General features: G+C 43.6%; 1 protein-coding gene across 1 annotated transcript; it reads right to left on the bottom strand.

The window, feature by feature from the left end:
• Window positions 1-19,220: 19,220 nt before the first annotated feature.
• On the bottom strand, window positions 19,221-25,626 carry SPATA31F3 (SPATA31 subfamily F member 3). The gene is given in 6 exon segments (XM_060013409.1): window positions 19,221-20,362; window positions 22,904-23,418; window positions 24,341-24,401; window positions 24,946-24,991; window positions 25,127-25,131; window positions 25,488-25,626. Coding segments are annotated over 6 exon segments (1,227 nt in total). The 3' UTR covers window positions 19,221-19,901.
• Between the last annotated feature and the right edge of the window lie 330 nt (window positions 25,627-25,956).

Here is a 25,956-nt window from a genome sequence, read left to right as displayed (position 1 = left end):
GATCTACTCATTAGCACAAGGAGACCAACCATCCCTATATGTAGGCATTCAGAGTCCTGGCGCCTAGTGACTTCCAATGCTACACTTTGTCATCTCCGCCTCACAGACAACGGAACCAGGCCACCAGACTGCATCACAAAGCTCTCCTCTTTCACAAGGCAGCTGTGGTGTCAAAGACCTCTACCTGTCTAGAGAAGTGAATGTGGTGATTCTGTTTGCAGATGAGGGTGTCTGGTTGTCTGCAAGGACTGAAGGTGCCTCTCACAGTCACTGTCTGTTCTCCCACTTTGTCTCCACTCTCCACACCCTCCACCAGCCTGATGGCCAGAGTCTGGTTATGGCGTGGAAATGGAGAGCTTTGATGTTACAGGCAGTGGATGATGGGAAATCAGAGGTGCATGAAGGGACCACGGCAAGGCCACGGTGGTAGCATCTTTAAATGACGTTGTGGGAGTCAGAAAGGAATGCCTCCCAGACTGTGTGGCCTCAAGCTTGCAGATGAGTGAGAAGAGAATGTAAACACTGCCTTCCATTGAGACTCACTAATGAGACTTCCTTACAGAGCTCTTTTTTTTCCTTAGGCTTTTATTTATTTTTTTTTAATTTTATTTATTTATTTATTTTTACAGCAGATTCTTTTTTTTTAAATTTATTTAGTTATATTTATTTTTGGCTATGTTGGGTCTTCGTTGCTGCACGTGGGCTTTTCTCTAGTTACGGTGAGCAGGGGCTCCTCTTCGTTGTGGTGCGCGGGCTTCGCACTGTGGTGGTTTCTCTTGTTGCCGAGCACGGGCTCTAGGTGCCCGGGCTTCAGGAGTTGTGGCTCATGGGCTCTGGAGCGCAGGCTCAGTAGTTGTGGTGCACAGGCTTAGCTGCTCCGCAGCATGTGGGATCTTCCCGGACCAGGGCTCGAACCCGTGTCCCCTGCTTTGGCAGGCGGATTCTCAACCACTGCACCGCTAGAGGAGTCCCCGCAGGTGTCTTTATTGGTTATTTCTACCAAACATTGGAAGAAATAATACCAATTCTCCACAAACTCTTTTGTAAAATTGAAGAGGAGGGACTATTTCCCAACCTGTTCCATAAGGCCAGCACTACCTTGATGCCAAAACCAGACAGAGACATTACAAGGAAAAAAAAAAAAAAGTACAAATATTCCTCATAAGCATAGATGCAAAACTTCTAAGCAAAATTTTACAAATTGAAACAAAAAATTATGAAGAGGATAATAAACCATGACCATGTGGGGTTATCACAGGAATGCAAGATTGGTTTAACATTTGAAAATCATCATACTGATATAATTCATCATATTAACAAACTAAAAAGAAACAATATGATCATTTCAACAGTGTAGAAAAAACGTCTGACAAAATCCAACATGCATTCCTAATTTTTTACATCTCAGCAAACTAGGAAAGGAATTCCTCCACCTGATAAAGGAAATCTAAGAAAATCCCACTGCTAAGGTCATACTTAATGGTGACAGACTAGATCAGTGGTCCCCAACCTTTTGGGCAGCAGGGACTGGTTTTGTGGAAGATAATTTTTCCACGGACGGTGGGGGGGATGGTTCACGTGGTGATGAGAGCAATGCGGAGCGATGGAGAGCGGCAGATGAAGCTTCGCTCACTCGCCCACCGCTCGCCTCCTGCTGTGCAGCCCAGTTCCCAGTTCCTCTGGACTAGATGCTTATCCTCTAAGATTAGTAATAATACAAGGATATCTACTTTTAGAACTTCTAGTCAACATTGTACTGAAGGTCCTAGAAAATGCTATGAAGTAAGGAAAAGAAATGAAAGGCATCCAGGTTGGAAAGAAAGAAGGAAAACTGCCTTTATTCACAAATGACATGATCATCTACATAGAAAATCCTGTGGAATCTGAAAAAAAAAAGCTATTAGAACTATAAGTGAATTTAGCAAGGTTGTACGATATAAAGCTGATATACAGATACAACTGTATTTCTGTATACTGGTAATGAACAGATAGAAGTTGAAATTTGAAAAAATCAATACCATTGAAAATATCATAAAGACATGAAATAGGGATAAATCTAGCAAAAATGTAAGAACAATGCACTGCATCTTTAAAACACTGCTGAGAGAAATTAAAGAACTCAAAAAATAGATACAACTTGTCCATGAGTCAGAAGACTCAATATTATTATGATGTCACCTCTCTCTAATTGATTTAGATATAAAAGTCAGTCCCAATAAAAATCCCAGCAATTTTTTGAGAAATTGACAAGCTCATTCTAAAATTCATGTGGAAATACACAGAACTCAGAATAGTCAAAACAACTTTACAAAAGAACAAAGTTTGAGGATTAATACTAAGTGTTATATACTAAGTCACCTATTATAAAGCTACAGCAATCAAGACAGTGTGGTATTGGCATAAATATAGACAAACGGATCAATGGAACAGAATAGAGAATCTAAACATAGACTAACTCACATACAGACAGATGATTTTCAACAAAGGAGAAAAGTCTTTTCAACAAATGGTGCTGGAATAATTGGTTATCAATATCCAAGAAAATGAATTTCAATCCTCACTTCACAATATATACAAAAACGTATTCAAAATGGATCATAGGGCTTCCCTGGTGGCGCAGTGGTTGAGAGTCCGCCTGCCTATGCAGGGGACACGGATTCGTGCCCCAGTCTGGGAAGATCCCACATGCCGCGGAGCGGCTGGGCCCGTGAGCCATGGCCGCTGAGCCTGTGCGTCCAGAGCCTGTGCTCCGCAACGCGAGAGGCCACAACAGTGAGAGGCCTGCGTACTGCAAAAAAAAAAAAAAAGTGGATCATAGATTGAATGCAAAGCCTAAAAGTATAAAATTTATATAAGAAAACCCATGAACATGAGTTAAGCAAAGATTTCTTAGACATAACTCCAAAAGTATGACCCATACAAGACAAAATGGATAATAAATTGTACTTCATCAAAAATTTAAAATGGCTGCCCTCTGAAAGATAATGTTAAGAGAATGAGAATGTAAGTTATATAGTGGGAGAAAAATATTTGCATATCATATACCTGGGAAATGACTCATATCCAGAATATATAAAGAACTCTCAAGACTCAACAATAAGAAAGCAAACAACCCAATTTTAAAAAGAGGAAAAAATTTTAACACACTTCACCACAGAATTGGTAAGGCACAGGAATGCTGTGTCCAAGGCCTTTGCCATAACTGCAGTGCATACATCAAGAGCCCTGGAATTTATCAGAGCTTCCCCACTTCCTGTCTCTATTAAATTGCTTCATAACAAATTAACCCAAAACTTAGCCAGTTACAATAATACATATTTATCATCTCAGTGTATCTGTGGGTCAAGAATCCAGACACAGCTTACCTGGATCTTCTGCCTCATGGCCAAAATCAAAGTGTCAGCCCAGGTTCTGCAATCTCATCCAAAGTTTCAAGTGGGGATCTGCTTCCAAGTTCACTCAGTGGTTGTTGGCATAATTCAGTTCCTCAGACTCTTCTGGACTAGGAGCTTCTTTTCCTCACTGGTTGTTTGTCACAAGCCACCCTCAGTGCCTTGCCATGTGGGCCTCTCCAACATGTCAGCTTACTTCATAAAAGCATGCACACCAAGAAGGCAACAGAGAGTTGGCTAACAAGACAGAAGTAACCTAATCATGGAAGGTGATACCCCTCAGTGTTGCCATAATCTATTGGCCAAAAGCAAGGTACTGCAGAGGAGGAGGTTATACAATGCCATGAGAATCAGGAGGCAGAGCTCAATGGGAGTCATCTCAGAGGCTGCCCACCACACTGGCCTCAGAAAATGCAGTTCTCTGGGTCCGCTTATTTATTTATTTATTTTTATTGTATAATCTCATTTATATGAAATGTCCAGAAAGGCAAATTTATACATACAGTAAGTAGATCAGTAGCTGTCTGGGGTTGGGGTGGGAACAAAAAAACTGGGCTTGAGGAGAACTTCTGGGGTGACAGAAATGTTTTAAAACTGGACTGTGGTTGCATAACTACATATCTACTAAAGATCAGTGAACTGTACATTCAGAATGGAGGAATTTTATGGTAAGTTATATATCAATAAAGCTGAAAAAAATGTGAAGTTATTGCTGTACTACAACAGATGTGTCAAGGACGCCACAGCAAAGGAGAAAAGGGCAACCAACCAACTTTGCCTGTGTAAGTGGGGCAGAAGCCAAGCACAGAGAGGGATAGCAAGGCAGAAAGGAATACACAGATTTATTTCCTCAACAAATATCTATTGTCTACTCTGTTCTAGGTGCCTGAGAACAGATCAGGAGCAAAGCCTACACCTGTAAAACTCCTGTGCTAAAGGAGAGATAGGAAATAAACAATAACAAATATAATAAACAAGTTAAATGCATAGTATGTATAGACAAGATTTGAATTTAATATTAAATGATGAGATTCCTCAGGCACAAGGGGAAGGGCAGGTACAGGACGTAGGATGTGCCATAGAAGAACTAGGGTATGTGGTTCCACTGTGTTCAGTGAGCCCTATGACTGGGGGTGTACAGAAAAATAACCAAAGATGGCAACAAAAAGGTCAAAGTAGGAATCAAAAGTCACTTTCATTTAATTATTCTGCACCACATAGGTATTTTCATTGGTACAGATGAAACTGAGAGGGCATTTGCCTGGCAAAATGATAGTAACAGTATGTACTGAAGATGGTCTTTATTGGACTAACAGTGCCTGGCATGTAGTAAATGCTCTAAAAATGCTTGCCATTATGTTTATTATTAATATTATGGTGTCATAGTGCCTAAATTATTAAATTCTATAGTCTACCCAGAAAGCTATACAAAATGAATCAAGAAGAGATATAAAAAAAGATTTGCCTCCTTCTCTTTCAAAATGATCCTTGCAGGAACAATACACAGAAGTGTATTTCTAATCCTCAGGGCATGGGTTCATAGCACTGCAGTTCTCTCTTCCAGAAATACCTTTATAGCCCTTCCTTGAATTTATGGACGGTTTTAAAAATTACCTAAAGCTTTCTTTCTTAGGCCACCAACTCAGTGCAGACAAAGGGAAAGTCTATCAGTAACAGAATACTCCACAGAGGTTATTGTGAAGATTAAGTTAATATATGTATGCACTAAAGGGTTAACTCAGGAGGCCTGGGTTGCCCAAACGCTGAACATCTCAAAGATCTTCAGGACTGGCCCTTGACTGGCTCCTGAGATATCCTCTGAGCCCTTGGAATATCCTGCTAGTACAGCATATTTGTATGCCATTCTTTGGGCCACACTGTATCAGCCTGACCAGTTTATGCTAACAATGTGACTTACAGTGAATGATTCTGTAGGCCTGAAGTCCTTGCTTTGACCTCTGGGAGTGCTGGACATTGAGTAGCTAAGAGCAGCCACATGGACACTGCATATCCATGTGACTGACCCCCAAGAAAACCCTGGACACCAAGACTCAGGCGAGTTTCCCTGGTTTGCAACATTTTGTCACTGGGAGAGTTAAGTGCATCCCCATGCAACTTCGCTGGGAAGGGACATCTGGAAGCTTGTGCCTGGTTTCTCCTGGACTTCACCCCATGCCTTTTCCCTTTGCTCATTTAAAATCTGTATCCTTTCACTGTAATAAACCATAACAGTAAGGATAGCATTTTTTTCTTTTTTGGAGTTCTGTGAATCCTTCCAGTGAACCACTGAGCCTAAGGGTGGTCTTGGGGACCTGTGATGGAATATGGAAGTCCTTAGAACAGCACCTGGCATCTAGTGAGCAATATATGGATAATTATTATTGCCAAGTGCAGAGAAGTCATTTAAAGGTTTAAGGATAGCAAGACAGTGCTATTATTTCTGCCAATCTCTGATCTCAATTTCCATAGTAGGTTGGGGCTATGATGATTAAACAAGAACATACTTCTTTCATCACAAGCTTTAGACACATTGGATTGGATGGCAACACAAGTCAATTTCCAGGAGATTCTGGTTCTAGTCAGTGGACAGTACTTGATTTCCTTTATGCTTGGAAGTGATGCATTTAGAAATTCCTCAGTTAATCTCTTCCAACTAGCAGCTTTGCTGAGATCAGAATGAATGATGAATTTTTCATAAATCCTTTCTATTGTCTTTCCTATTTTGTGGCTGTTGACATCTAAGAAATGATGAAATCTGAAGTTGGACCAGCCGAAGTGCAAGGCGAGCTGGAAGTTGGGGTCCGCCTCGTCCTGGACGCCGGCCACAAGGCGGACGAGCTCGCGCACGTTGCGCTCTTGCCTTCGGTCCAGACGGCTCCAGGACGGCGCCAGCGACGCCATACCTGTGGCGCTCCTGCCGTCCTTCGTGAGGTCCGGGTCAGTTTATTTTTAATTCCTGAAATCCAAGGACATATTTCCTTCTACTCACTTTAAGCATATTATTTCCAATCAATTCTTTGGACTGATAATTCTATGTGGAACGAGGTTTCCTTGCCTATTCCTACCCCGCACTCAGTCTGGTTTCATTCTGAGTCACAATAGGGTCTCTGTAGATCTATGTGCCTGCCTCCTTCTGGAATAACTCTTCCTTTATACATTGTAGGAACTCTTAATTGACTTTTAAGATTTAACTTATGCAACAATACCTTTAAAAAAAAAATCCTCCACTAATGCCCCCTACACACACATACACACATACTCAACACTGCATTCTACAGGCTGAGTGAGGTTCCATTTATTCCTTTTACCAACATTTATTAAGAGGCTGATCTGTGCCTGTCACATACTAGTCTGCACTCAGCAAGTATCTGTAGAACTAACAAACTAGTGAATGGTGATAAATGGGGTGTAATGAGTGCCTTAAATGGGGCTGAATCTGTGCTTCAGGGGACCAGACCAGAGAACAAGGAGTGTCTCTCCATCTTGCTGAGAAGTTCTGCTTGCTAAGTGCAATCATAGCAGTCAGTCACCGATAGTGTGATGTTCCTTAACTGTTACTCTGCTTTTGTGGGAAGCCAGCCCTACAGCTTTTCATGAAGCTCCTCCCAGGCCTCCAGGGGCTAAAGATCATGCCATAATTTTGTCCTCATGTTTATTAGGGCTTTGGGAAATTTCGGTTAATATTAAACAACAGCAGCACCTCCCTTACGCCTCATTCTCTTGAGCTGAGTCCAGGAAGACTCAGTTTCAGTCCTTGGAAACCCCAAAACAATTCAGTTAATTTAGGGTGGCCATGTTTTCCTGGGCTGACTGAAGCCAGCTCTGCTGGACTATATAAACAGGAGTGAATGGAGAGACACTGTACCTACAGAGGTGGAAACTAAAAGCAGCACATAGGCTACTGCCAAATGACTCTGGCTAGAAATAGGCTCCAAAAGCACTGTGGTGAGGCACTCGATTCCTAAAACAACAGTCACTAGAGAACAGGCACATCACTTACGGCTTGGATTTCCTCAAAGAGCTGGAGTCTCATCGAGGGGTTAAAAAGACTTTTGTTCCTTTCGTTTTGCTTAGAGTCTCCTCTGGGTTGATAACACCCAGATGTGCAGTGGTGTTGGTATGTGCATTCTGCATTTCTTACAGATCCTAGTTCTGCTGGTTTTCCACTCTCTGTGTTAGGTATGTGGCTTTCCCTGAGGCTCTCACACAATCTTTCAGGCACATGCTTCCAGGAGCCAATTATCAACCACCTTGAAATTTTTCACCCTTATGTGCAGACGCTGCTCATGCTAAATTTCCCCAGCTCAAACCCAGGACAGAGGAGATGCATTTTTTAAGCTTCCTGCACATGCCTTTAGGGAAGCTGCCCTCCTGGGGGCCAGGCCACGATGCCCCAGAACTTAGGATAAATGCAGGAAACTTCTGACTTTGGTAATTTTGGTCTTTTCTTATCATTGTGGTTTGTGGAAACTGGCTAAATTCCAGAATTCTGTAGCTCTCCCCTGTGGTGAGAGAAATCACCTGTAGCTACTGTATGTGTTGCCTCTTCTCTGCTAGCCTGACTCACCATTCAGGCTCTACCTCTGGGGAAGCAAAGTGGCTGTGATGAGCTGGTGACTGTGTACTTTCTAGAAGTGAGTTTTGAAGACTTGGTCTGATCAGTCTTTCTGGCCCATTTTTGAGGAAAAGAAAAGGTACTGATGCCATGATCTCAAACTTTTCTGTTGCCAAGTCATTGATGCAGCATTCATTCAACAAAGGTATACAGAACACGTGCTCTGTAGAAGGCAGTGAGAGCTGTCTAGATCTGTTTTCCTCCCTCCTGACCTCAATGAAAAGTTAGGGCTTCTTTTCCCACCTTTGGAACACTCTTCGGTTGCTTCCACCCATCTTCCCCTTCAGAGGTTTCGTTTGCTTTGTTTTTGCCTAATGAAGCCTTCTCATGTTTCAGGAGATCACTGTTACTTACCTTTGAGTCTTTTCCAAACAGTTGTCACTCTCATGCCAAGAATCAAATGTAAGCAAAAGCTCATCTTTTACAACTGCATTTAACATAGGATGAGACACCTTTGGTTGCTTAGGAGGCTGCTCCTCAGACTTTCTCAGCAATTTTTTCTTACAGAGCGCTGTTCCTAAACTGCATTCTATTTCCCTCTTTCCCTTTCCTGCTGCAGAGTACCGCCCCCTACCCCGCAATTTGCCCTTATAAATAAGCAAGTTTCCTGCAGAGAATACATGTTTTTTACACACATAGACACACAGCCCAAGTTGCCACATATATATTACTACCTTACAAACACATCTAGACAGCCAGTCATCTAATTTCCTATAGGTCATAACAGCCAGATAGATGGTCCTATTATACCTTTTGTCCCACTTTTTGCCTCTCGGACTTTGTTCTTCAAAATTGAGTTAGCGGGCTTCCCTGGTGGCGCAGTGGTTGAGAATCTGCCTGCTAATGCAGGGGACACAGGTTCGAGCCCTGGTCTGGGAAGATCCCACATGCCGCAGAGCAACTAGGCCCGTGAGCCACAACTACTGAGCCTGTGCGTCTGGAGCCTGTGCTCGGCAACTAGAGAGGCCGCGATAGTGAGAGGCCTGCGCACCGCGATGAAGAGTGGCCCCCGCTCGCTGCAACTAGAGAAAGCCCTCGCATAGAAATGAAGACCCAACACAGCCATAAATAAATAAAAATTAAAAAAAAAAAAATTGAGTTAGCTATTCTAGGTCTTCTGTTTCTCCATATAAACTTTAGAATCAGTTTGTTCATCTCTACCAAATAACTTGCTGGGATTTTGATCGGGACTGCATTGAATCTATAGAACTGGCAAGAACTGACATCTGGATAATATTGAGTCTTCCTTTCCTTGAATATGGAATAGCTCTCCATTTATTTGGTTTTTCTTTGGTATCGTTCATCAGAGTTTTGTCGTTTTCCTCATATATATCTTATACATATTCTGTTAGATTTATATCTAAGTAATTTGGGGAGGTGCTAATGTAAATGGGAATGAGTTTTTAATTTCAAATTCCACTTGTTCATTATTGGTATACAGGAGAACAATGAACTTTAGTATATTAACCTTATATCCTGCTATCTTGCTATAATCACTTATTGGTTCCAGTTTGTCAACCATTTTGGATTTTCTACATAGACAACCATGTCATCTGTGAACAAAGACAGTTTGATATCTTCTTTCCCAGTCTTTATACCTCTTATTTCCTTTTTGTGCCTCATTACACTAGCTCGGACTTCCCAGACACTTGTTTTTACCCGTTACCACTACCACTTGTTTCTCTGGAAATTAGAGCTGATTCTGTCAATTTCTCAAACACTCCATGCGCACTGATATCTGGGAACACACGCTTTAATCAAGGTGTTTTTTGTACATAGGTTTGTCTCCTCCATTAACCAATAAAGTCTTTGGCCTCATTCATTAAGCCTAATTCTGTTGTGCCCTCACAGTTTACTCTCAAAATCAAAGCCACGTCAATTTAAAATGACTTGGGATTCTTATTTGGATTTTGATGTACTCTTTTTAAGGTTCTATTTTACATTTTATGCCTTTAGAGGGGAAAAAAATTGGCCAAGAAAATGGAGCCATCTTAAGTAAAAGGAACAGAAGTATTCTTAGAGCCTGTGGTCAAGCCTGGAAAGTGCTGGGGTGTTTTTTTTGAGGGGTGTGTGTGTGTGTGTGAGGGTAGTTTATTTTACTAGTGGATGTCAGCTTTAGTTCACTGAAATTCCTCTAAAGACAGACTCCTGAAGCCACCAATTAACAACTGAGTAGCTTAATAGTGATTCTTGTTATCCTTAGAGAATAACTGTTGTAGCAAGACTGCGGTGTATTAGGGGGTGCCTGTGGTTAGTTTGCTGATACACTATTAATGAGTCAGTTCACTTATAGAGTAACCCTCCTAATCAGTTGGATGCTGTTCAATAACTCCTACTGTCTTGCCTGAAAAAGTCAATAAGGACAAAATGCATATTTTATTGATTTTCCTCTAAGGAATCATTCTTAAAAAATTAATTTTCCAAGTATGTTTATTCCAGGTCTTTGAACAGTGTTTCTCAGTTTTTCAACATAAAAATCTTTTGGCTGCTCCCTAAAGCTTTTGATATAACTCTGGGAAGGGGCTTTCCCAAACTATTTAGAGAGCTAGTACCTTCTATGCAGCCCTGAATACCAAGAAGATACTGTAAACCTTTGCTGTTTTGTAGTCTGTTACCACACACAAAAAAAAAAAGCAGGTAATGGCTTTTTAATATTTGTTTTCCAAACATAAATATGTATATTATAATGGATATGCTTTTTCAGTCCACTCATTTCCCCCTCTCTTCCTAGAGTTTCTTACATACCCTTCCCACTTGCCTAGGATCCAGCCAGTTCACCATATAATAAGCTTAGCTCTACACTTCCTATTCCTGTTGAGGTTGTTTCTACCTTTAAATTACCATAAACTATGCTCCAATAAGTATTCCTTTACATATGTCCACAGGTCACAGGATCAGCCTCTCGTATACAGTAGTTTTCTTCAGTCAAAGGTATATCAGTATCAGTTCAGATCTGCTAGACCTTCCAACCACACAGACTCTATAAAGACAAGCTTGAGAATTCTATTCTTGCATCACTCCAGTCAAGGGGAAAGCTTACCTTATACCCCACAATGTTGCCCTTGTCTTTTAGACATAACCATGTTTAAATCAAAAGACAAAAGCGTAGTTCACTAATCAAACATATATAATGATCCTAAGGCTATGTTTTTCAAATTGCAAGTCCAGACCCATGAGGAAGTCATGAAATCATTTTAGAGAGTCACTATCAGGATTGTTTTAATGAACTAGGTTAGAGAGGATAGAAAATATAGGGAGAATCATGTGTAGTAAAATTAGGATTGTTTCATAAAATTTGGGTCAGTTATAGATCTATGAACATGTGTTTATGTGTGTATAGGATCACATCATAAACTACATTTCTTTTCTTTTTTTTTTTTTTTTTTTTGTGGTACGCGGGCCTCTTACTGTTGTGGCCTCTCCCGTTGCGGAGCACAGGCTCCGGACGCGCAGGCTCAGCGGCCATGGCTCACGGGTCCAGCCACTCCACGGCATGTGGGATCTTCCCGGACCTGGACACGAACCCGTGTCCCCTGCATCGGCAGGTGGACTCTCAACCACTGCGCCACCAGGGAAGCCCAATAAACTACATTTCTTACTATGGGTCGCAGTCAAAAAAATGTGAAAAATATACCTCAGAAGGTTTCTGAGGAAAACACTGTGACCTTGGAAATAGTAACTGATCTTGAGGAAGGTTTGCAGTGAAAGGCTGAGTGTTAGTTTTGCATTCTCTTTCTTGGTGTGGTGTGCCTGTTCCTCTCGCTGTAAGTTGGGGGCTTTCAAAGCCAGTGTGCATGAGGCATGTGGGCAGTGTCTGCTGCAGACTACAGGCCCAGCCTCTCGCTTCAAGAAATTCCTAGGTGAACAGTCTAAAAAATGTTTACACATACACACAGACTCCTTCCCTGCCCCATGGCTGGATACCCCATGACTAGATGCTGCAATTAGGTCCGTGGATGTTTAAAAGAATTTGAAAACAAACATGATCATTCTAGATGTTTATGACAGAAAGGGAACTCAGTGACTCTCTGTTCCAGTACTCATTGATAGACAGGGAAACTGAACCCAGAGCAATAAAAGCTGTGTTTTCTGAGTCACAGAATGTTATATGTAAAACTAAAAGAAGCCACTATGTTGCCAACCCTGGGAAGTATATAATTAATTTGCAATGTAGGTAAATTAGAAAGTACAGATTACTAAAAGGATGAAAAACATATATACATTTTATTCTTTCAAAAATGAGATTATGAGAAAATTTATATGACTTTGGGTTTGGTAGTGACTTTTTAGATACACCAACAAAAGCACAATCCATGAAAAAATAAATAAATAAATAAGTTAGACTTCGTTGAAATTAAAAATATTTGCTCTCCAGAAGACACTGTTAACAGAATGAAAATACAGGTCACAGTTGGAGAAAATCTTTGCAAAACACATATTCTGGTAAAGGACTGGTATCCAAAATACACAAAGAACTCTTAAAACTCAACAATAAGAAAATGAACAACCCAGGCTTCCCTGGTGGTGCAGTGGTTGAGAATCCGCCTGCCAATGCAGGGGACACTTCCCTGGTCTGGGACGATCCCACATGCCGCGGAGCAACTAAGCCGGTGTGCCACAACTGCTAAGCCTGTGCTCTAGAGCCCACAAGCCACAACTACTGAGCCTGCATGCTGCAACTACTGAAGCCCATGCACCTGAAGCCCGTGCTCCGCAACAAGAGAAGCCACCACAGTGAGAAGCCTGCGCACTGCAACAAGGAGTGGCCCCTGCTCACTGCAACTAGAGAAAGCCCACGTGCAGCAACAAAGACCCACTACAGCCAAAAATAAATAAATTTTAAAAAGAAAATGAACAACCCAATTTTAAAACAGGCAAGACCTGAACACCTCACCAAAGAAGATATACAGATGGCAAGTAAGCATATCAAAAAATGTTCAATATCATATGTCATTAGAGAACTGAAAATTAAAACAGCTGTAAGATACCACTATACACCTATTAGAATATCCAAATTCCAGAACACTGACAACACCAAATGCTGGTGAGGATGTAGAGCAACAGGAACTCTCATTCATTGCTGGTAGGAATGCAAAATGGTACTGCCAGTTTGGAAGACGGTTTGGTGGTTTCCTGCAAAACTAAACGTACTCTTACTATATGATCCAGTAATTGTGTTTCTTGCTATTTACCCAAATTAATTGAAAACTTACATGCATACAAAAACCTACACACAAATATTTATAACAGCTTTACAACACAAACTTAGAAGCAACCAATATACCCTTCAATAGGTGAATGGCTAATCAAACTGTGGTAAATCTATACAATGAAACATTACTCAGCCTTAAAAAGAAATGAGTTATCAAGCCATTTAAGACGTGGAGGAAATACATATCACTAAGTGAAAGAAGCAAAATGAAAAGGCTACATACTATGATTACAACTATATAATGTCTGGAAAAGGCAAAACTACGGAAACAATAAAAATATCAGTGGTCAACAAACAAAAATTCAAAAATGGGCAATGGACTTGAACAGAAAATTCTCCAAAGAAGATATGCAAATAGATATTAAGCACATGAAAAGATGCTCAACATCATTAGTCATTACAGAAATGCAAATCCAAACCACAATGAGATACCATTCCAAATCCATGATGATGGCTACTATCAAAAAAAAACAAAAACAGAAAATAACTGTTGGTGAGGATGTGGAAAATCTGGAACCCCTGTGTACTGCAGGTGGGAATGTAAAATGGTGCAGCTGCTGTGGAAAATAATTTGGCAGCAGTTCCTCTGAAAGTTAAACATAGAATTAACATATGATCCAGCAATTCCACTCCTAGGCATATACCTAAAGGAACTGAAAACGGGCTCAGACACCTGGTCACCAATGTTCAACAGCAGCATTTTTTGCAACAGCCAAAAGGTGGAACCAACACAAGTGTCCATCAATGGATAAACAGATAAACAAAATGCAATATATACATACAATAGACTATTATTTAGCCTAAAAAGTAACTGAATTCTGATACTTGCTACAACATGGATGAACCCTGAACGCACTATGCTAAGCAAAATAAGCTAGACACAGAAGGGCAAATATTAACAAATGGGACCTCATTAAACTCAAAAGTTTTTGCACAGCAAAAGAAACCATAAACAAAACGAAAAGACAACCCACAGAACGGGGGAAAATATTTGCGAATGATACGACCAACAAGGGATTAATCTCCAAAATTTACAAACAGCTCATGCAGCTCAATAGCAAAAAAACAAACAACCCAATCAAAAAATGGGTAGAAGACCTCAACAGACATTTCTCCAAAGAAGATATACAGATGGCCAAGAGGCACATGAAAAGATGCTCAACATCGCTAATTATTAGAGAAATGCAAATCAAAACTATGAGATACCACCTTATACCAGTCAAAATGGCCATCATCAAAAAGCCTACAAACAATAAATGCCGGAGCGGCTGTAGAGAAAAAGGGAACCCTCCTACACTGTTGGTAGAAATGTAAATTGGTACAGTCACTATGGAGAACAGTATGGAGGTTCTTTAAGAGACTAAAAATAGAGCTACCATATCATCCAGCAATCTTACTCCTGGGCATATATCCGGAGAAAAACAAGATTTGAAAGGATACATGCACCCCAGTGTTCACTGCAGTGCTGTTTACAATAGCCAAGACATGGAAGCAACCTAAATATCCATCGACAGATGAAGGGATACAGAAGATGTGGTACATATTGGGTTGGCCAAAAAGTTCGTTCAGGTTTTTCTGTAACATCATACGGAAAAACCCAAATGAACTTTTTGGCCAATCCAATACATACAATGGAATATTACTCAGCCATTGAAAAGAATGAAACAATGCCGTTTGCAGCAACATGGACGGAGCTGGAGATTATCATACTAAGTGAAGTAAGTCAGAGAAAAACAAATATCACATGATACCGCTTATATGTGGAATCTTAAAAATTACACAAATGAACGTATTTACAAAACAGAAACAGACTCACAGACTTAGAAAACAAACTTATGGTTACCGGGGTGGGGGAAGGGATAGATTGGGAGTTTGGGATTGACAGGTACATACTGCTATATTTAAAATAGATAACCAACAAGGACCTACTGCATAGCACAGGGAACTCCGCTCAATACTCCGTAATAACCTAAATGGGAGAAGAATTTGAAAAATAATAGATACATGTATAACTGAATCACTTTGTTGTACACCTGAAACTAACACAACATTGTCAACTATACTCCAATATAAAATAAAAATTAAAAAGAAAAAGATCAATGGTTGCCAGGGCTTTGGGGGAAGGGAGAAAGGGATGAATAGGTGGAACAAAGGGGATTTTTAGGGCAATGAAACCCTTCTGATACTGTAATGGTGGATATATGTCATAAAACCCATGTATAACACAAATAGTGAACCCTAACATAAGCTATGGATGTTAATAATAATTTATCAGTATTGTCTTATCAGTTTTAACAAATGTACCACACTAAATGCACGATGTTAGTAATAGGGAAAACTGTGTATGTGACCAAGGATGAGGAAGTATATGGGAACTCTGTACATGCTGCCTAATATTTCTGCAAACCTAAAACCGCTCTCTAAAAGTCTATTAATATTTTTTACATTAGGTGCAGACAAATACCGTTTGATTCCACTCATACAAGGTACCTAGAATAGTCAAATTCATAGTGTCAGAAAGTACATTGGTAGATGCCAGGGGTTGGGGGTGTGGAGGTGGGGAGTGGGAATGGGGAGTTAGTGTTTAATGGGGATAGAGTTTCAGTTTAGGAAGGTGAAAAATTCAGGAAATGGATGATGGTGAGAGTTGCATAACAATGTCAATGTACTTAGTGCCACTGAACTGTACAGTTAAATATGGTTAAAGTAGTATGTTTTACATTATGTGACTTACCACAGTAAAAAAAAATTTTTTAAGTCTGTTAATATTTTTTATATGAGACTATAACATGGATATTTTTGTAACTTGCTTTTTTCCACTACTATGTTCATATATTATTAACATATTTCCAGGGATTCAGCCTGGACAGGGTGGCGATGGGAAAGTTAGTCAAGGATAGAGATGAGGCTGTGGAAGGAGGATGATTCAGAGGATGTGGGAATTTAGGGGCAGGGGATGTTTTATTCAAAAGACCCACAGAGGAGAGGGACTAGAATTTGAGTGGACCAACAGACTAACTAAGCTCTTGAGTCTGAGCGTCTCCAGCAAGCTGGGAATTCGAGCAGGGCAGGGAATTTCAGTTCATGCTCAGGGAGTCCCAGTCCCCTGCTGGCAAGAGGCTGGCATGACACGATTGAGCAAGTCACTCCTGAGCTCAGCAACAACCTTCCTGCTAGGGTGGAGTGAGCAGGTACAAAAGACAAGCAATCTTGATGGTCAGTTGTCTGAAATTTCCGTAACAGGAATCTGCCGAGGCACGTGGGAGCCTGTGAGGGACCATGGGAAGGCTGGTCCACTTAAGCCAGGATGTGTGCACATTAACCTTGGCATCCCACCTGACGCTGCTGTGACCTTTCTGAGTCACATTCCTTCGCCTGGGCATCCTCCTGCATGGCTCTCAGCCCAACTCCCACCAGGCAGGGAGGATGTGCCTGTCACAAGACTTCCTATGATCTTTGGGGATGTTTTAGGAAAACACCGAAGAGTGTGGTTCAGTCGGCCTGGGCCCTGTGTCCCTCACCCTGGGGGCCACAATAGGGGCTGGGCCCCCAACCCTTAGGCACAGAATCACCATTCAGGGACTTCCCTGGTGGCGTAGTAGTTAAGAATTCGCCCGCCAATGCAGGGGACACAGGTTCAAGCCCTGATCCAGGAAGATCCCACATGACATGGAGCAACTAAGCCCATGCGCCACAACTACTGAGCTTACGTGCCTAGAGCCCGTGCTCTGCAACAAGAGAAGCCAGCGCAACGAGAAGCCTGTGCACTGCAACGAAGAGTAGGCCCCACTCGACGCAACTAGAGAAAGCCTGTATGCAGCAACGAAGACCCAACGCAGCCAAAATAAATAAATAAACAGAAATTGTTAAAAAAAAAAAAAAGAATCACCATTCAGAGGAGGGACACATTCATGCTTCTTCCCATCTGGCTTTTCTGCATCCTGCTAGCAGTGGATACACTTTGCTAAGTGTTGAGTCCTATCAGAGGAAGAGATTCCTGCCCCTGCCTCCTGGTTTGATGGTATGTTGAGCCATCCTGGATTTCCTTAGGAAACAGTGAGGCGGGGGCATCTCACAGTCCCCCATACCACACCATGAGGAAGCCACAGCACTTCCTGCCCTTACTCTCTCCTCCGTGGTAGGTCAGATGGTGGGAATGCAGAGGAGAGGTGCCACCTTCTGAGAGGAATGAGGTGTCCAAAACAGAGTTCCCTCCCAAACACTCAGGGCAGCCTCTTTGTCTTTCTGAGTCCCAGTTCTCTCCTCCCACCCCCAAACATGCCTGGTGTCTGAACACCAGGATGCCACACCTGCCCCCTTTCTGTGTCCCTAGTCCCATCCTCTTCCTCATGTTCTGTGCATCTAGAGTTTCTCTGTGATCTCTCTTGCTGATCCAGTGTTCCAAGGGCACATTCAACCACCCTTTTATACCCACACGGGCCCTCAGTTGGCCACCAACTCCTAGGCCCTAATAGAAACTTGCCATGGTAACTTCCAGAATCTACCTCTACTTCTGCCTCCAGCTTTGGTTCTCCATACTACTCCTTCCACCCCACAGCCATGGTACCTTCCCAGATCCTCACTTACCCTTTTGAGTCTTTGCCCAAATTCTGTTACATGTGAGCGAAACCCTTCTTCTCCTAATACACAAAGTCTTACCTCATTAATGCTTCCTTCTTTCTACTAACCACCAGCAAAGTGTCTGTGCTTTTTCCAAGGCCATCTCATGAACTTGGACGTTCACTCCCATCCCCTCACCTCTACACCACTACATGGCTCCAGCAGTTCTCCCTGCATCATCAGTTTACCCCTCCTCGACTGCATCATTTCTGTCAACATCCAACATCTTATGTCTCTCATCTTTTAAAAGAAAAACAACAACAAAAAAAAAAAAAACCCTCTCTGGGTTCCACTTCCTCCTACAGCTCTAGCCCCATTTTTCTGCACCTCTGTGAAATAAACCTCCTTTGAAGGAATTGATTACACTTGCTATCACCACACTTGCTATCACCATTGCTCTCCTCTCATTCTCTCTTGAATCCACTCCACTTCACCTCCATCACACGCGAATCTGTTCTTCTCAAGGCCATGAGTGATCTCTGTGCTGCTAAATCTAGTGGTCAACTCCACACCCTCATCTTACTTGGCCAATTCACAACTTTTCATGCAATTGATCATTTTCTCCTTGCAATATGCCAGTATGCCACACTTTTCTGGATTTCCTCCTTCCTCCCTGGCTCCTGCTTTTCAGTCTCCTCTGCTTACTTGTTCCTCTTTTTCTTCCCAATTTCTTAACATTGGAATGTCCCAGAGCCAAGTCCTTAGATCTCTCCTTCACTGATACTCATTCCTTTAGTAACCTTATCTGGTCCCACAATTATACATCCATCTCTCCATCTCTTTCTCTCTCTCTCCAGCCAGGACACTCCCTGAACACTATAAGGCTTCTGTGTTGAGAACAGACTGTTGGAGATATGGTCTCAGGAAGAAGCAGGAGATTGTGAAACTATTGTAGTATTAGTAGCAGCAGAGGAGGTAAGACAAGGTCATTTTCTGAATTTTGAAGGTAGAGACAACAGGATTTACTAATAGACCAGAAGCAGATTGTTAGAAGCAAAAGTCATGGCTGACACCAATATTTCTGGTCTGAACAACTGGCAAGAGAAAGGTGCCATTAACTGATGTGGGAGCAGGTTTGGTATGTGTGATTGGGTGGTGGTGGTGGTCTGGGGAATCAGTTCACTTTTGAAACAAATACTGGACATCCGAGTATATACACTCTTGATTAGACAATTTGGGCATGTGAGACTGTCTACCCCATAAGATAATGATCTGCATGGACGCAAGGCCTGTGTCTAGGTGACTGCTGTGTCTGGCATAGTTCCTGGCACACAGTAAGTACTCAAACATTTTAACTGTTGAATGCAAGATGCCTCTCGAAGTCATTTTTATTGTGACACTTTGGAGACATTATCATCAACTGATTTTCATTCTAGGAGGCATTTATTCCATGCAGCTGAAAGGCAGTGGGGGGTCAAACAGGTAACAGGGCTACAGCAAGCTCCCAGATGGGTTACCCCTTAAAATCTAATCAATAACAACAGGGTGCAGAGAGGGGAGATTCTATCAATTGCTTCTGACATCGATCCTATTAGCTATGTGCCTTTGATAAACACAAAGCACCTCTTCAAGAATGAAGCACTGTTAACACTCCTCTAAAAACCTTCCCTCCGGATTGTGGGAATATATAAAAGTTATCAATGAATTGTGCCTGTGGGCCAAAAGTGCACTGGATTCTTGGCTACTACTTCTTGTACTACATCATGCACACTTTGCTCCTCTGGGGCCCAAAGACAACACGGGAAGCCATGACAGAAGTCAAGCCTGATCTTTACCTCCAATGCATCTTAGATGAGGGTCTTCCTTCTCTGCTCAAGTCCCTTTATCCACAATCCAGGGTGGAGCTGAAAGAGTTGTGTGGAACGCTGGCCCATTTGTAAAATGGGTTTAAGCTCCCATACCATATGGGAAGTACAATCTACCTCCTCTACTCTCTCCGTCACATATCACATTAAAAACAAAGAGGCACAAACAGGTGGTTCTTTGCTTAGAGGTACACAGTATATTTGGAGAGGGCCCTGCCTCACCTGCATATTAATGGAAATGATGACGACAGCCTTCTTCAGGAGGATGCAGAAGTTTGGGAACCTATGAACTCCTTTTTCCTGGACTGGGTATTCTCCTTGTATAGACAGGTGCCTTCTGCTGAGGTGAGAGTTGAGACATGGGATGGATTTTCTGGCTGAGTGGCACAAGTCAGCTGAGGACAGTGCTTGGAGCTGTTGCAGGAAAGGCGCAGGAACCAGGATTGGCTGGACTGAAGGGAGTGTCGCTGGAACTCACTGTCTAGGCACTGGAGGACATCAAAGAAGGCCACGTCTTCCTTCTCCTTCTCTGACTGAGCTCCCTTCACAGGGCATTTGGTGGGAGGTGGTCTCTTCTCAACATTTTCTGTCTTGGTTTTGGCCACCTTCTCATCCTTAGAGAGGAGAATGGATTCCTTGTGCCCTTGACCTTTCACCTTGGGGTTAATCCAGTGTGTAAAATGCTTCATCTTATTTCCCAGTCCAGCTTCTGCAGCTTCTGTAAGGGTAGGGCTCTTGTGAGTATGGGCTGTCTTTACCAGACCCTGCTCTTGGCCCTACAAAGTGTGGCCCTGCAAAGCTTGGATCTGAAAAATGTGGCTCCTTTAAATGCTGGACTTGCAAAATGTGGGCCAGCAAGTTGGTCCTGTAAGATCTGGCCCTTTAAGCCCTGAACACTCCAGATCTGACATCCTCAGGAATCCTTGTTTGGGTGAGGTCATTCAACTTGCCCTAACAGCCTTACAGACTATTCTTATCTGGTCCTTTTGTCCCAAGGAATCCTGGAGGATGCTCTAGGAACTCAAGGTAAAGGGAGAAGCTGGTGAAGGTACTGACAGGGGGCACTAAGCTGACAGGATGGAGATGGTGGCTCTAAAGACCCAGACAGATCCTTGCTAGTCCCTACTCACTCAACACAACCATCCTGGCCAAACTAAAATTTTACCTGAGAAAGATCCTGCAGATACATTTGGGAAGTCAGGGGCTCTGGGGGTTCTACTTAGAAGTGTCCCTACTGGAACCTTGGCAGGGTAGATGTTCTCTCTGGTTGGAGAGAGCCTCGGCGCTGCACCCCCTTCTCTGTGATTCTCTGATGCTTTGAGTTTCCCTGGGTCCTCTGTTCTCCCTGCTGGTGCAGGGAGTTATTCTCACCTTTGCAGAGGCCTGGGGCTCAGGGATCTTCCAGGCAGGGGTTGTTCACACTGGCCTCCAGCTGAACACAAGCACCTGGGCCTCTGTTATGTCCCCACTGGGCTGCGAGATCCTGGAGGCCCATGGGAAGAACCATTAGGACTGCTCTGGAACTAGCTTGCTTTTGGTTCTGCTGCTTACATGAGATTGAGCCAGAGACTCTGTTGGGCCCCCAACAGGCCCAGGCACCATCTTTGTGATTGGAGATTGGCTAGTGATTGCCAGAGCCATGGCCTTGGAGAGTGCCACAGTACAAAGGGCCCACAGTTCTGACAGGAAGGCCAAAACTTGTCTCCAGTTTCTCAAAGCCTCCCTGGGAGGGTACCTGGGTAGGTGCTAATCAAGGTGATCAGTAACAGCGTCTGGTGAGGCTTACTGCTGCCGGTTAAGGCCTGTCAGTATTCAGGGTGTCACTTCCTAGTCCATGTAGGGACCGATGGCTGCCTCTATGTCTTAAGGGCTTACTTTCCGGGGTGCAAGGGAGCCGAGTTGCTGCCAGGGCCCCTGGAATTCTGCAGACCCAGTTATTTGAGTCCCAACCGCTGCAGATGTGGGCAGGGACAACCCCCTAGCAGATCCTCTCATATTTTTAGCCAATATGGCTCTACAACATCACCATGGCCTGGGAAGCAACTGTGGGCTGGCACTACTGGCCACAATAGATCAGAAGAGGCCACTATCCCCTCTGGCCTCTGGGTCTGCAGGCTAGGGGACACTCACCCTGGTCAGTGTGCTGCACTGGGGCAGGGGCTGCTGGTCAGCAGGGGATAGAAGCAACTGGATGGACTGCTGGATCTTCTGGGGCAGACCCCAGCAATAGTAAATCAAACAGCCAAATCAACCACTTCTGAAGGTGGAACTCCACCAGCTCAGGGCATGCTCCAGGAAAATACTACCTTGCTCTTGAGGACTGAAATGGGCTTCCCCAAACAGGTAGGCCCCTAAGTCTCAGGAGACAGGCTTCAGCATGTCTCAGGGCTTATGCTGTATGGTTCTATGCATCTACAGAGATCTCTGGGCAACAGCTGGCAAGCCCCACAGAAGCTGGAGCTGCCTTTGAAGTGAAGGTGCCACTGCAAGGCTTCACACTTGGCCAGAGTCAGAAATGGGACATTGACATAGGCTTGTCGATAGAAAGATGAAGAAGCCCAAATTCAGGTATGTGGGAAGAAGGTGGGTCTAACTGAGGTAAGAGGAAATTTTAGACAGTTTGGACATTAACAAATCATTGAAGAAAAAGAAACCAGGCTCCACTTTTGTGGCAAGATGTCTAGGGGTGGACCAGGGACTCAATGTGCATAAAAGAGGAACCATAGAAAGGCAGCTGTGTTCTGCTGCAGACAGGACACTGAGGCCTCAGCATGACCCCCAAGCAATGGACAGAGACACTTATAAACTAAAAGATGATAGAGGGTAGAGCCAGAGTCACAGAGTTTGGGATTTGTTTGCAGTGACATCTGCACTGGATCCATAGCGTATCCTTGAAAAACAGAAAGTTTGGGTGGACTTGCTTACCTCCCATGAACCCCAGGTCAGGGAGATAAAAGCCTATCTTTTCAACAGAGGCCTTAGAGGTAGCATTCATGATGAAAGAAATGGTAGTGTTCTCCCCCAGGCTTGGAAAATTTGGGGGCCGTGTGACATAAGTTGCCACAGGAATCTTCCACAGATCTTGGGAGCCCTCAGGTGTAGAAACGCATGCATTTATATACACATACTTAAAGATACATCAGGGATTTGGGGACACAGGAACATGAGATGAAGGGAATGAAAGGTCATGGGGTATTTTAGGTTTGTGAGCTTTGGGTTCAGGGAAAGAAAGGGAATCAGATATTCAAGGGCTGCTGGCCTTATTTCTCTGGAACACATTCAGAGTTGCTCTTCTTCTTGTCTTGCTGGTTCACAGGAATCCTAGACTCTTCAAGGCTTGAAGAAGACAGAGCTCCCACATCCCAGGGTACCTCTGGCCCTTGACATTCCTGCCTTAGCTGCTGGTCGTCCGCCCAGTATTCGTGGATGCTGACTGCACTGGCAGACTTGGTGGTTGACTTAGTGGCTGACCTGGCAACTAACTGGGTTAAGGATTTCTGACTTGTTAGTTGTGACACTATGCGGGTTGCTGATGGAAGCGAAAGCTCTTTGGAGTGCAGGGAATCCTGACTCTGCTCAAAAGAGAGACTAGACGTGGACAAAACCTCTAGGCAAGAGAAGCCCTGCGATGTCCCCAAAGAAGTAGTGGTGGTCAGGGTGTTCTCACCCGATAGCAACTGCTGAATCTCCAGAGCCACAGCGTTGCAGGTTTGGCAGCAGGGATCTGCACACAGCAGCTGCCGCACACTCCCCTCCTGAGGAAGCCAACCCTGGCTGGGAAGGGAAACATGGCAACCGTTTGTTACTGATGGAATGACATCTGCCTCTTTTCAAGGGTGTGGCCTGGAGATTGGCCTGTAAGCTCTGTGTTCTACCCCCAGGTTGTTTTTGCCACGGCTATGCTCTAGAAACATTCAGCAGGTTAGGGCTAGCTAACCTGGGCAAAGTCTCAGACAACTGAAAGGAACGCAGGGCCTTGAGAGCCTGGGAGGTGGGTGAGTTCTCTGCTGGCCTGTGCTGAGTAGCTGAACTAGGAGAAGGCAACCAGGCAGATGGGGGAGCCAATGGTTAGCTGATGGCGCAGCACCAGGAACATCACCAGATAGAACCTGGAGTCAGCCTCGTTTGGGGCTACGGAGGTCCTTGTGGGAACTCTGCATTCTGGGGATTACAGGGCATACACAACATCTCTTGGAAGACAATCCCTATTCTCTAGAGATCTTAAGAGGGGGACAATATGACAAGCTCCTGCCTGAGGGCTGTCCCAGGAACTGGCCTCCCTGAAGACAAAACCAGAGGAGGTATGTCAGCAGGGTCCAGGGGTCTGCCCTTGAAAGGGTCTAGCTGTAAAGAGAATATGAAAATGATGACTGATTTATGCACTTAATTAATTATCGATCCTCCTAACCTGTCTTGTGGTTGAGTGAAAACCCATGTAGTTTTAAATCCTGCACTAGTCAAATCCTGAATTCCAGGACCTTTGTGAGCCTAGTTCAGAGCAGAACTGCAGGACTCCTGTCTCCTGAGGCGTCTGATCCCACCCTCTCCTCTGGGAACCCCCAACCAGTGTCCAGGCTCCACTGTGTCTGGCTACGTCCCAGCCATTATGCTCCTCCCCAACCCTGCCACAGGCCAAGCGGAGAAATGATCACAGGCCAGGCTGGGAGTTGGGAGACTGCAAAGAGCAAGAGATCACCTTCTCATGACAGACAGCAGCTCCCACAGCTTCTCAGCTTCTTCCCGGGAAAGTTTCCTAGCTGAGAAACCAGGAGACAGTGTTACATGGAACGGGAGAGGATTCAGGGAACATCCTACAGGAAGCTGGAGACCTTTGAATGACAGGAGACGGCAAACCCCAATAGCCAGTGCTCTGAGGCACGTCTGACTACAACTTAACCAGGTATGATGTGCTCTCCTGGACCTAATCTCCTTTGACCTTCACAACCACACTGTGAGTGAGACAGCATCATCATGCCCATTTTATGGATAACAAGACTGAGAGCTGAAGTGACGTCCACTGGGTCATAAAACCAGTAAATGACACAGTTAAGGACAGAGTCCTTACTTCCTCACTCCCCTACTTCCTCTTCACTCCCAGGGGTAAGGTGGAGAATTCTGGAACATTCCCAGGCTCTGATTTACCACCCAAAAAAGTCTTCTGGGAGAATCTGTCAACTTGGGGAAATTGGGCCTTCAGTGGTTAGAGCACCTGGTGCCTGGCACCAGGGGTCATTGAGGGACAGGGCTCATGGGAGCCTCACCCACAGTGGAGAGAAGTCAGAGCAGAGACTGTAACGTTACCTCTTGATGTTTTATCTTTAGCCCTTTGTTTGACTCTCCGGTGATGCTTAAAGGCAAAAGACAGTGTGAAGCTGGGGTGCTCTCTTCTTTTCATGTCTAAACTGAGACAAAACCTGCAAATATTTCCCAAGCTTTTTCTGTGTTCCAATTTTACACATTCTCCTACCTTTCTTTTTCCTACTCTACCTTTTTCACACCATCATTTCCTTTCTCTTATTTCTGATTCATTTTTAGGCTCTTCATACTCCATACCTCCACCCCCATTCCCTGAAGAAGTTCTGTGGAGAGATCAGGATAAGACAAGAGAAAGGGAGGAACGGTGGTACAGTAGCCGAAGGACCTTAGCCATCCAAGGCCCTAAATGTCCACCAACCAGAGGAATCACCCAAATATGAAGCTGTTCTGGGATCCAGTGAGGAAATTTATTCCATTAAAAAAAAAAACAGGGGTAAGGGGTTAAGGGTAACAAGAGACAGTGAGGGGATAAAACCTTGATCAAGGCTTAATTGGTTCAGTTGTGGTCATAGTGTTTCCCTACCAGCAGCAGCTCCTGTTAGGTCCCAATCTTAAATCTTGGTGATTCTTTCTCACTTGCCAAATAATTAATGGGATAATGATGATGGAACCATAAGTGTAAACAGGATATGCAACATCCCACAGAATAAAGGTAGGCCTCAACATAATCTAAACCTCACTAGCCATCCCCCTTTCTAGGCTTCCTAGGCTTTCAGGGTCTTAGAACCTAATGCCTCCAAATTCTAGACCTATCGTCTCTGCCTCACAGAGCACAGAACCAGACCAGTAGACTGCATCAAAAAGCCCTCCTGTTTCCCGTCATGCATAGCATCACAGACCTTTATTTGTCTAGGAGAAACTCATGTGACACAGTGCAGAGCCTGAGCCTAAAGGTGCCAAGTCACAGGAAGCAAATACTCTTTCATGCTCTATTCTCTTTATCCTGTTGGCTCAGCCTTCTTCTTTCAGATAATAGTCTGGCATCTATCCCCAGAT

Source organism: Delphinus delphis, chromosome 6, assembly GCF_949987515.2.
Source record: "Delphinus delphis chromosome 6, mDelDel1.2, whole genome shotgun sequence".
Lineage (NCBI taxonomy): Eukaryota > Metazoa > Chordata > Mammalia > Artiodactyla > Delphinidae > Delphinus > Delphinus delphis.
The sequence above is the reverse complement of the archived record's forward strand: the minus strand, read 5'-3'. Positions and strand labels throughout refer to the sequence as shown.